At 34.5% G+C, this 13198-nt stretch overlaps 1 protein-coding gene across 3 annotated transcripts in view; it reads left to right on the forward strand.

Annotated features, from left to right (window-relative positions):
- LOC127718868 (epidermal growth factor receptor-like) overlaps window positions 1-13198 on the forward strand; it is a 213534-nt gene that overhangs the window by 129864 nt on the left and 70472 nt on the right. For all 3 annotated transcript variants that reach the window (XM_052224917.1, XM_052224918.1, XM_052224919.1), the window contains exon 8: window positions 12493-12604. In XM_052224917.1, the coding sequence (XP_052080877.1) occupies window positions 12493-12604 (112 nt within the window). The remainder of the gene's footprint in view (window positions 1-12492; window positions 12605-13198) is intronic.

Raw genomic sequence — 13198 nt, forward strand, 5'->3', positions numbered from 1 at the left:
TAACAGAAAAAGTAGGCGAGACACTGGGTTCCGCGGAACCCTTACGAATTTTTTATGAATAAATTTCTTTCTGAAATACAAATCTATTCCTGCAAAATAAAATATCTGCTCCAAATCATGTACATGTATTTCTGAAAATTAATCGATTAACGTTTTGTTAAAGTACTATATAACACCAGCATTATTTTTGTGTGCATGCAATGAATGAGTCGACCAGTGGTCAGCGATTGGGCAATAGTTTACCTGTAAAAAAAAATCAAAAAAATATATTTTCCATTAGCAGGATAAATCACGTGCAGTCCGCTTAACGTTCCAATCTGGATTGAGAAATTAAAATTAATTACGTAGAATTCCCTCAAAAGTTCGTAAATAGTAGTAAAATCCTAGAATCAAATGTCTAAACATGCATTAAAATGAAATCTGTGTTCCCGTAAATATGTGTACGAAAAAAGCATGCATGATCAGACTTCAATGACCTATAAATGAAAGAAAATTAAATCCGTTTGCACATTCTTTATACATAGGTGTGGTCAGAACGACGTCTCTATCTGCAACTAAATTAAATAAACAGTCTTTCTGTGTATATCAATCAGCTTGGTTACGTCACAATCACTTCAACCATCCGGTGCAATGCCTGCTACCTAAAATAAAATAGGGGTTTCCCCCTTTTCGGAAAGAATTAATCACATAGGTTAAATACAAAAGATCCATGCAGGTCAGGTCGGGCCATTTTAAATACAAAATTGAATACAATGCACAAACAATAAGATCAATAAGTAAAAAATAAGACACAAATTCCGGGAAGCACTATAAAAAAAAAAAAGAACATTTATAAAGGAAGATGCAAGGATATTTTTGAAGGCCTGTTTAAATCCTTGCATGTTCCTACAAATATTATACTTGAATATAACTAAAATGTTGCACGGACCCGTTCTCGTGTGCTCCTAGAGCCTAGGTCTCAAGTGTTTGAACACGGGCACTAGGCTCTCAATGTCTTTTTCACGTGTTCCTAGAGGCTAGGTCTCGAGTGTTTAAACACGGGCACAAGGCTCTAAATGCCTTTATCACATGTTCCTAGAGGCTAGGTCTCGCGTGTTTAAACACGGACATTAGGCTCTCAATGCCTTTATCACGTATTCATAGAGGCTAGGTCTCGAGTGTTTAAACACGGACATAAGGCTCTCAATGCCTTTATCACGTATTCATAGAGGCTAGGTCTCGAGTGCTTAAACACGGGCACTAGGCTTTTAATGCCTTTATCACGTGTTCCTAGAGGCTAGGTCTCAAGTGTTAAAACACGGACATTAAGCTCTCAATGCCTTTATCACGTGTTCCTAGAGGCTAGGTCTCGAGTGTTTAAACACGGGCACTAGGCTCTCAATGCCTTTATCACGTGTTCCTAGAGGCTAGGTCTCAAGTGTTTAAACACGGGCACTAGGCTCTAAATGCCTTTTTCACGTGTTCCTAGAGGCTAGGTCTCGAGTGTTTAAACACGGGCACTAGGCTCTCAATGCCTTTTTCACGTGGTCCGTGTTTAAACATGGGCACTAGACTCTCAATTCCCTTTTTGAGTTGTCCAAGTGGATCGGCCCCATGTGTTTAACCAACCAACCAAACCACCTACCAACCAACCAACCATTACATGCTTGTTGTGGTCCCTTGTGTTTAATACAGGTCCAAGATATCATTTGTTTCGTGTTTGCTTGTTTCAAGCGACCCTATCCTGCGTGTGTAATCAATTAATCAATCAATCAATCAATCAATCCATCAATTAATCAATCAATCAATCATTTTTCAGAGGGGAAAGACCGTTAACAATTGTTTTTAAAACAATTGATTTATATTTATTATTATTTTTTTCTTCCGCCTAATTTTGTTCTCGCGTAAAAGTTTTGTTTCGCAAGACGTCGCTTAGATATTTCTTATATAGTATCATACAGTTTATGCGCTTTTTATTTTCACCCATTCTAAGCCGAACAATTTTCTTTGTAGGAGTTATCTCCCTGAACACTGTTTTCCTTGTGACTGCATCTCCTCCGTAACCGTAAAAGAAAGCGACAAATTTATTTAACCAAATGGCTCGCTATATCCTCAGGATTTTTTGTCCAATTTTGACGGAAGCGATACGAAGACTCCATATGAGAGTTATTTCCCCTAATGCATTTGAAATAAGTGATATGCATTTGTAACTGGTAAACCATAAGTGATAGAGACCTAGGGTCTGTTGATTTGAGGTCCTTGGTCCTAAAGAATAGAAAACTAGGTCAAGGTCAAAGGTCAAGGTCATGTTGTGATTTTTTACACTAAGTTCATATCGCTTCTTCCTAGAAAGAGTTATAGATATCGACAAAACAATTTAACCAAAAAGTTTGTAGCAACACGTGTTTACTAGAAATTTTTTGTCGAAATGGTACGCGTCATTTTATTGCAGGGTCAATGTCCCTGTTATGGTCGAATCAACAAATTACTTATGAAAACTTCAAACTTTGCAGCTATCATGTTGTAAATGTTTCTTATCTCAATAATGAACCACAGTCTACCACTACACTCCCCCCCCCCCCCCCTTTTTTTCAACTGATTTTTATACGACCGCAAAAATTAAAAATTTTTTGGTCGTATATTGGTATGACGTTGGCGTCGTCGTCGTCGTCGTCGTCGTCGGGCGTCGTCCGAAGACACATTGGTTTTCGCACTCTAACTTAATTTAAGTGAATGGATCTCCATGAAATTTTACCATAAGGTTCAATACCACACAAGGAAGGTTGGGATTGATTTTGGGGGTTATGGTACCAACAGTTAAGGAATTAGGGGCCAACAAGGGGCCAAAAATAACCATTTTGTAACTTTCAGACAATAACTTGTGTGTAAGTGTATGGATCTCTCTGACATTGTACCACAAGGTTCCATATCACAAAGGGAAGGCTGTAATTGATTTTGGGGGTAATTGCCTCAAAATTTTAGGAATTAGGGGCCAAAAAAGGGGCAAAAAACAAGCATTTTTCTAGTTTCATGACAATAACTTGTGTGTAAGTGTTTGGATATTTCTGAAATTGTACTACAAGGTTTCATATCACAAAGGGAAAGCTGGAATTGAGTTTGGGGGTCATTGCCTGAAACGTTTAGGAATTGGGGGCCAAAAAGGGGCCAAAAATAAGCATTTTTCTAGTTTCAAGACAATAAACTTGTGTTCAAGTGTATGGATCTCTCTGAAATTGTACTGCAAGGTACCATACCACAAAGGGAAGGCTGGGATTGAGTTTGGGGGTGATGAATCATAAGGAGGTTCCAAAAATTTGGGGGGGGGGGGTTTCTTTTTTTTTCTTTTTTTCCTTTTTTTTTTCTTTTTAAATTTTCCATTTTAAGTTGGTTATTTCTGATTTATATTTAAAAGCAAATAATAATGATATGGTAGGAGATACACACCAAACAGGATGTGTAAATTTTTATATAATAAGTATTGTGCAATAGCAAGAAATTTTCAATTGCACAGTATTGCACAATAGCAAGAAATCTTCAATTGCACAGTATTGCGCAATAGCAAGAAATCTTCAATTGCACAGTATTGCGCAATAGCAAGAAATATCCAATAGCACAATATTGCGCAATAGCAAGAAATTGTCAATTGTACAGTATTGCGCAATAGCAAGAAATATTCAATTGCACAGTATTGTGCAAAAGAAGATACTTCTTATAAATTGCTTATTTCTTGATCAATTTCAATGGGGTTTTATTCTTGAATTCTTGGGGTTCTTTAATATGCTGAATATAACCGTGTATTAAGTTTTTGGATTTTGGGCCCCGTTTTTAAATTGGTCCACATTGAGGTCCAAAGGGTCCAAAATTTAACTTTGTTTGATTTCAACAAAAATTGAATATATGGGGTTCTTTGATATGCTGAATCTAACCATGTATTTAGATTCTTAATTTTTGGTTCCGTTTTCAAATTGGTCTACATTAAGGTCCAAAGGGTCCAAAATTAAACTTAGTTTGATTTTAACAGAAATTGAATTCTTAGGGTTCTTTGATATGCTGAATCTAAACATGTATTTAGATTTTTGATTATGGGCCCAGTTTTCAAGTTGGTCTAAATCGGGGTCCAAAATTAAACTTTGTTTGATTTCAACAAAAATTGAATATATGGGGTTCTTTGATATGCTGAATCTAACCATGTATTTAGATTCTTAATTTTTGGTTCCGTTTTCAAATTGGTCTACATTAAGGTCCAAAGGGTCCAAAATTAAACTTAGTTTGATTTTAACAAAAATTGAATTCTTAGGGTTCTTTGATATGCTGAATCTAAACATGTATTTAGATTTTTGATTATGGGCCCAGTTTTCAAGTTGGTCTAAATCGGGGTCCAAAATTAAACTTTGTTTGATTTCAACAAAAATTGAATATATGGGGTTCTTTGATATGCTGAATCTAACCATGTATTTAGATTTTTGATTTTTGGGCCCCGTTATCAACTTTGTCCACATTGAGGTCAAAAGGGTCCAAAATTAAACTTTGTTTGATTTCATCAAAAATTGAATTCTTGGGGTTCTTTGATATGCTGAATCTAACCATGTATTTAGATTTTGGATATTGGACCATAATAGGTGAATGTCCAATTTAAAATTTTTAAGTTCTTAGACCACATTCATTCTGTGTCAGAAACCTATGCTGTGTCAAATATTTAATCACAATCCAAATGCAAATCTGTATCAAGCTTGAATGTTGTGTCCATACTTGCCCCAACTGTTCAGGGTTCGACCTCTGCGGTCGTATCAAGCTGCGCCCTGCGGAGCATTTTATTTTTTTAAGTTATCCCATTTCAAAGAAAAGAAGATCGCTTTTAGTCCCGTACATTATACTGTAAAATGCTAATCCTTCTTATGTACAAATTTCTTTCTGTAAAAGAAATCCATCCCTGTAAAAATCTGCTCCAATTCATGTATTTTCTGAAATTAATCGATGAGACATGTGCTGTCCGCTTGATTGCGAAATTAAAATCAATGTATTACTGAAATCCTACAATCAAATTTCTAAACATGCATTAAAATACAAATCTGTGCTCCCGTAAACATGTGTACGTAATATGTATGCATGATCCGACATCAATGACCTGTACAAAATAAAAACAATAGTTATCGTGTTTCTTTGATCAATACACATGTGCTCTGTTCAACGGTTTCCTCTGAAAAGAAATTAATATTCTAACTCCAGACATATATATTCGAGGGTCACGTGACTTCACAACACCATCTCGCGCGCAGACCTAAATTTAGAATAAAACATTGCATATCCAAATAAGGAAAATAAAACTTCCAACATAAAATTTGCTCCGTTTTCCTACAAATTCAATCAAAATGCATACACAACAAATAGATGAAAAATGGAAGTCCGAGGTAACATAGAAACTAGAGAAAATTTATAAACGAATGATGCTAGGATCAATTTTTATGAGGACATCTCAGGCGTTCGTTTGGCTGTGCGGGATGTCTAAGTACGCAGTCACGTTCGGTCAGAATATAGGCGTTATTTAAGTTAGCTGCGTCGCACAGAGAAAGTGCCATGCAATCAATCAATTGACCGACCAACCAACCAACCAACCAACCAACCAACTAACCAAGCAACCAACCAAGCAAAAAACCAATTAATCATGTTTCGGAGGGGAAAGACCGTTTAACAATTGTTTTTAAAACAATTGATTTATATTTAGGTCTTTCCACTTTTCTGTGGAAAGACCTATTGTATTTGTTCTGATTATTAGGTCTTTCCACTTTTCGGTGGAAAGACCTATTGTATTTGTTCTGATTATTATTATTATTATTTTTTTTATGCCCCCGCCGTAGCGGTGGGGGCATTAAGTTTTACCCTTGTCCGTCTGTACGTACGTACGTACGTACGTACGTCCGTCCGTACGTCCCAAAATTGGTTTCCGTTCTCTAACTTGAGTTTGCCTCAACCAAATGTTATGAAACTAATACACAATGCTTATTACCACAATACACAGATCAAGTTTGAATTTTGGTGGCGTCACTTTAACCGTTCTAGAGTTATGCCCCTTTATAAATGGAAAAATTGCAAAATTTTTAGTTTCCGTTCTCTTACTTAAGTTTGCCTCAACCAAATGTTATGAAACTTATACACAAGGCTTATTACCACAAAACACAGATCAAGTTTGAATTTTGGTGGCGTCACTTTAACCTTTCTAGAGTTATGCCCCTATGTAAATGGAAAAATTGCAAAATATTTAGTTTCCGTCCTCTAACTTAAGTTTGCCTCTACCAAATGTTATGAAACTTATACACAAGGCTAATTATCACAAAACACAGATCAAGTTTGAATTTTGGTGGCGTCACTATAACCGTTCTAGGGTTATGCCCCTTTATAAATGGAAAAATTGCAAAATTTTTAGTTTCTGTTCTCTAACTTAAGTTTGCCTCAACCAAATGTTATGAAACTTATACACAATGCTAATTACCACAAAACACAGATCAAGTTTGAATTTTGGTGGCGTCACTTCAACCGTTCTAGAGTTATGCCCCTTTATAAATGGAAAAAATTGCAAAATTTTTATTTTCTTCTAAATAGCAAGTTATTATTTTTAAAATTGGAGTTATCTTCCTTTGTCCATGATTATAGTTGAATCAACTACAATCAATGCTTTATACAATGCAATGTTTAATTTTGACTTCCATAGATAAAACACAGATCAAGTTGAATTTGGGTAGTGTCACTTTAACCATTATTGAGTTATGCCCCTTTATAAATAGAAAAATTGCTGAATTTTTAGTTTCTGTTCTCTGCTTAAGTTAGCCTCAACCAAATGTTATGAGACTTACACACAAAACTCAGATCAAGTTCAAATTTGGGTAGCGTCACTTTTACTGTTCTTCAGTTATGTCCCTTTATAACTATATGATATGCAAGCGGGGGCATCATCTGTGTCCACATGTGGACACTATCCACATTTATTTTTTTTTTCTTCCGCCAAATTTTGTTCTTGCGATAAATATTTGTTTTGCAATATGTCGCTTAGATATTTGGTATATGATATCGAACAGTTTATGCGCCTTTGAAATTTACCCTGCGTAACCAAATAATTTTCTTTGTAGGAGTTATCTCCCCGAACTCTGTTTTCCTTGTGCAAGCATCTCCTCCGTAACCGTAAAAGAAAGCGACAAATTTATTTTACCAAATTGCTCGTTATATCCTCAGGATGTTTTGTCCAATTTTGACCGAAGCGATACGTAAACTCCATATGAGAGTTATTTCCCCTTCTGTATTTGACATAAGGGATATATAAATGTATAGCATGAATGGTAAGTGATAGTGACCTAAGGTATATTGATTTGAGTTCCTTGGTTCATTTAAATGAAATTGAGGCCAAGGTCAAAGGTCAAGGTCATATTCTAAATTTTGACTTTTCCTTGTTATTTGATCTCCTCTGTCACTTTTATAATTACAAATTAAAGAACTAGTGCAAAATGTTTGCTTAATTGTGATTAAGATATGATACATTTGGTCTGAAACAATCCAATGATATCTTATAGGAGTTATTGTCCCTGAAATGATTCAATTTAAGGTTAATTGATTATAACTGCAACTTGGTACATGATAAAGCCATAGGGTCTTTTGCAAACTGTTGGTTGACATATGACCTTGAAAAAAGTAAACCGGAAGTGACCTTGAGTGACCCGGAAGTAGTATTTTTTGCACTTATTTCATGGAAAAGTACCTAGAAACCATATATATTTTTTGAATGATCATAGGTTAACCTATCATTTGAGACCGGAAGTGACATTTTATAAACGGGAAGTAGCATATTATCTTCCTTATTACAGGCATAAGTATATACAAACTATATAATTTTGGAATCAGTGTGAATAAAGCTATCATATGAGACCGGAAGTGACATTTTCTAAACCGGAAGTTGGCAATTATCTCCCTTATTTCAGGCAAAAATATATAGAAACCATTTATTTATTGAATCAGTATGAAGAAATCTATACTTTGACGCTATTAATAACTTTGAGTAAACCAGAAGTAGCTTTCTATCAATTATTTAGGTAATTGATGTGGAAAGACCTTCAATTGTTCTTTGAACAATTGGTTTTTAATTCTGTATAAACTTATTTTCTGAATGCTATATATTTTTTTTGATGAAGCGAACTCCTTTAAAAACTTAGCTTAGTTTGTCTATTAATAAACATATATTTAGATTTCTGATTTTGGGCCCAGTTTTCAAGTTGGTCCAAATCAGGGTCCAAAATTATACTGTGTTTGATTTCAACATAATTTCAAATATATATAGGGTTCTTTGAAATGATGAATCTAAACCTGTATTTATTTTCATTATTAATTAGATAATACCACATTGAGGTCCAAAGGGTCCTAAATTAAACTTTTGTTAGATTTCATCAAAAATTGAATTCTCAGGATTCTTTGATATGCTGATTCTAACAATGTTCTTAGATTTTGGATATTAGACCATGATAGGTAAATGTTCGATTTCAAATTTTTCAGTTCTTTGACCTCATTAATTTTGTGTCACAAACCTATGCTGTGTCAAATATTCAATCACAATCCAAATTCAGAGCTGTTTTAAGCTTAAATGTTGTGTCCATACTTGCTTAACTGTTCAGGGTTCGAACTCTGCATGAAAGTCCAGTTTGCTGTCACTCTGACAGCCTCTTGTTACTTTTACATTACTGTCAGACAGACAGCCTCTTGTTACTTTTACATTTCTGTCAGACAGTGTCACATTGACTTTGACCTTTTTTCATTGTTCAGTGATCAACATGAAGGTGCCATGCAGAGATCTTTTCTCAGTTAATCAGGTAAAGACCTAGCTATAGGAATCATTGTAGGGTATACATGTCCATCTAGCAGGCCTAACTAGACCTTGACCATTTCATGGGTCATTGATCAGTTAAGTTTTTTGATACTTTTAGTACAAAGTTCATCTTAAAGACTATCAACATATATTCACTTCAATTAAAGCATTTTAGACATGTCAGGATGCCGACTATTGTTATTTTTTAATACTATCAAATGTACACGAATGTAAAGTCCAAGTTTGATGATGGCTAAAATTCAAGCAACTTGTCTGTATTTTCTTCCATTTTGTTGGATTGATCCTGTTGTAAGAGGAACTTAGTCTTACCCAAGACTGTGGAAGGTTTGACACCATGAAATTTTTTTACAACTCTTGGAAAGTGTTTACTTAAGTTGAGAATGACCTGCTCATATAGATTGTTTCATCAATTGATATGTTAGGTGTTTTAAGGATGCTTTAGCAACTAGTTATTTTATATTCAAGAAAAAATGCTGAGTTGGATGATAAGGTCAAAATTTGTTACCACATGAAACTAAATACAGCATATAGCATTCTTTTTGATAAATTTATTGATATAATATTTTTATTGTATTTGTTAAATTCTGTTTTCAGTCTAACAAATTGAGTGTTCCGATAATGTGATACATGAGTTAAAAAAGGGTGTTAGCAAATATAATATTTTTAATGACAAAAGTGATTATGAAAATGTAAATGTTTAGCAGTTATTCATAAGCAAATGTAGGTGTTAATGCAATGCTCATATCAAATTTTAATCAATGGAATGTCTGCTGTTGTGCTGTATATACAAACAGAAAAGCTTCTATTTATTTATCTTTAGGTCCGAAATTGAAATATAACAGCTCATTAAGATAGTATAAAAAACTGAGGACTACTCACTGGCTGATTAATGTATTTATAAAAATAGTTCAATTTCAGAAATGTTAATATTTTTTTTATAGGGGTAGCAAATTTTGTTTAAGGGTTTAAAGAAAGTTGAAATACACACATTTTATACATTATCAAATACCTGAAGAGAATTTAAAAAGGGAAGTTCTCATACTGGATAGAGGGTTTGTTGCTTAGTACAAAAGTTGAGGTTCTCATACTGTATAGAGGGTTTGTTGCTTTGTATAAAAATTGAGGTTCTCATACGTTGTAGAGGGTGTGTTGCTTTATATTAAGGGAGGTTCTCATGCTGTATCGAGGGTTTGTTGCTTTGTATAAAAAGGGAGGTTCTCATACTGTGTAGAGGGTTTGTTGCTTTGTATAAGAAGGGAGGTTCTCATAATGTGAAGAGGGTTTGTTGCTTTGTATAAAAAGGGAGGTTCTCATACTGTATAGAGGTTTTAATGCTACATATATAAATGGAGGTTTTAACACTGTATAAACAGTTCGTTGCTTTGTATAAAAAGGGAGGTTTTAATACTGTATAGAGGGTTAAAGAGGTTCTCATACTGTATAGAAAGTTTGTTGCATTGTATAAAAAAAGAAGTTTTTACTGTATAGAGGTTTTATGGCTACATATGTAAAAGGAGGTTCTCATGCTGTATTTAGGGTTTGTTGCTACATATATGAAGGGAAGTTCTCCCATTATTAAGAGGGTTTATGGCTTAGGCTACATATATAAAGGGAGGTTCTCATGCTGTATTTAGGGTTTGTTGCTACATATATGAAGGGAAGTTCTCCCATTATTAAGAGGGTTTATGGCTTAGGCTACATATATAAAGGGAGGTTCTCATGCTGTATTTAGGGTTTGTTGCTACATATATGAAGGGAAGTTCTCCCATTATTAAGAGGGTTTATGGCTTAGGCTACATATATAAAGGGAGGTTCTCATGCTGTATTTAGGGTTTGTTGCTACATATATGAAGGGAAGTTCTCCCATTATTAAGAGGGTTTATGGCTTAGGCTACATATATAAAGGGAGGTTCTCATGCTGTATTTAGGGTTTGTTGCTACATATATGAAGGGAAGTTCTCCCATTATTAAGAGGGTTTATGGCTTAGGCTACATATATAAAGGGAGGTTCTCATGCTGTATTTAGGGTTTGTTGCTACATATATGAAGGGAAGTTCTCCCATTATTAAGAGGGTTTATGGCTTAGGCTACATATATAAAGGGAGGTTCTCATGCTGTATTTAGGGTTTGTTGCTACATATATGAAGGGAAGTTCTCCCATTATTAAGAGGGTTTATGGCTTAGGCTACATATATAAAGGGAGGTTCTCATGCTGTATTTAGGGTTTGTTGCTACATATATGAAGGGAAGTTCTCCCATTATTAAGAGGGTTTATGGCTTAGGCTACATATATAAAGGGAGGTTCTCATGCTGTATTTAGGGTTTGTTGCTACATATATGAAGGGAAGTTCTCCCATTATTAAGAGGGTTTATGGCTTAGGCTACATATATAAAGGGAGGTTCTCATGCTGTATTTAGGGTTTGTTGCTACATATATGAAGGGAAGTTCTCCCATTATTAAGAGGGTTTATGGCTTCGGCTACATATATAAAGGGAGGTTCTCATGCTGTATTTAGGGTTTGTTGCTACATATATGAAGGGAAGTTCTCCCATTATTAAGAGGGTTTATGGCTTCGGCTACATATATAAAGGGAGGTTCCCATGCTGTATTTATGGTTTGTGGCTATATTTATAAAGGGAAGTTCTCATGCTTTTGTGAGGATTTGTTGCTACATGGATAAAGGGAGGTTCTCCCATTGTAAATAGGGTTTATGGATTCATATATAAAGGGAGGTTCTCATGCTGTATTTAGGGTTTGTGGCTACATATATGAAGGGAGGTTCTCCCATTATTAAGAGGGTTAATGGCATCGGCTACATATATAAAGTGAGGTTCTCGTGCTGTATTTAGGGTTTATGGCTACATATATAAAGTGAGGTTCTCGTGCTGTATTTAGGGTTTCTGGCTACATATATAAAGGGAGGTTCTCATGCTGTATTTAGGGTTTGTGGCTACGTATATAAAGTGAGGTTCTCAAGCTGTATTTAGGGTTTATGGCTGCATATATAAAGTGAGGTTCTCGTGCTGTATTTAGGGTTTCTGGCTACATATATAAAGGGAGGTTCTCATGCTGTATTTAGGGTTTGTGGCTACGTATATAAAGTGAGGTTCTCAAGCTGTATTTATGGTTTGTGGCTACATATATAAAGGGAGGTTCCCATGCTTTTTGGGATTTGTGGCTACGTAGATAAAGGGAGGTTTTCCCATTGCAAAGAGGGTTTATGGCTTCATATATAAAGGGAAGTTCTCTCATTTTATAGAGGGTTTATGGCTACATATATTAAGGGAGGTTCTTGCATGTAAAGAGGGCTTATTGCTACATATATAAAGGGAGGTTCTCCCATTATAAAGAGGATTTATATGGCTATATATATAAAGGGAGATTATCGCACTGTATAGAGGGTTTGTGACTACATATGCATACATTTAAAAATTGCTTAGAAGTCCAATACGAAAAGGTTAATTAATTTGTACTGGAACATTTAAATAAGACCAAAATTGCTTAAACTTGGTTTCTTAAACTAAAGAAGTCGGAACTTGATTTTAGTACAGTGAAATAATTTTTAAATAACATTTAAATTTAACATTTTTTGCTTTATATATTTAAGTTTGGAAATACAACTTTAAGTAAGAATGTTTATACTTTACAGCATGTACAGGTCAAAGTGGTGGGGAATACATCACAGCCAGCAACATCAATCAGTTTGAGAATTGTACAATTATAAATGGAAATCTCAAAATTGTAGAAGCTTCATTTACAGGGTAAGATCTTAAAAATATAATTTTATGGTCTGGTTATTTTAATTCCATCAATTTTTTTACTGAAATATAAGGCAAAAATTAGAATTCATTGAAGAAGAGAAAGAAAGAACACCACCGATGTAAAGAAATCAAAATGATTGCATATTTCAATGTAAGTTATCATTATTTTCATACTGTTTGCTAGTTGTCCGTCATCATTTTGTTGAAGCTATGCCTTCATTACTTGTTAAATCCTTTATAAAAGTTTCCACTCTATAAAACCTCAGATGAGTTCAATAATCAGAAAATCTTAAAGAACAACAAATTTTTAAACCAAGGGGACTGCAAAAACCGACTCCGATCAAAGTATCCCATATTAATTCTTGTAGCCGGGATATCAACATTATTACTTATCAGATCCTCTTCAAATTTGTATACATATTTCCACTTATTAAAACTTTGAATGAATGAATTTCATAATCAGGAAAATCAGAAATGGGAGAGGATTGTTCATGGAGAAGGACTTTGTGAAAATATCCCATATTAATTATATAGGGCATTGAATAAGTGAGGTTGTGCACTTAAGGTGCTTTAAAGGGGCATTAGCTGTCAAAT

Source organism: Mytilus californianus, unplaced genomic scaffold, assembly GCF_021869535.1.
Source record: "Mytilus californianus isolate M0D057914Y unplaced genomic scaffold, xbMytCali1.0.p SCAF_10, whole genome shotgun sequence".
Taxonomy (NCBI): domain Eukaryota; kingdom Metazoa; phylum Mollusca; class Bivalvia; order Mytilida; family Mytilidae; genus Mytilus; species Mytilus californianus.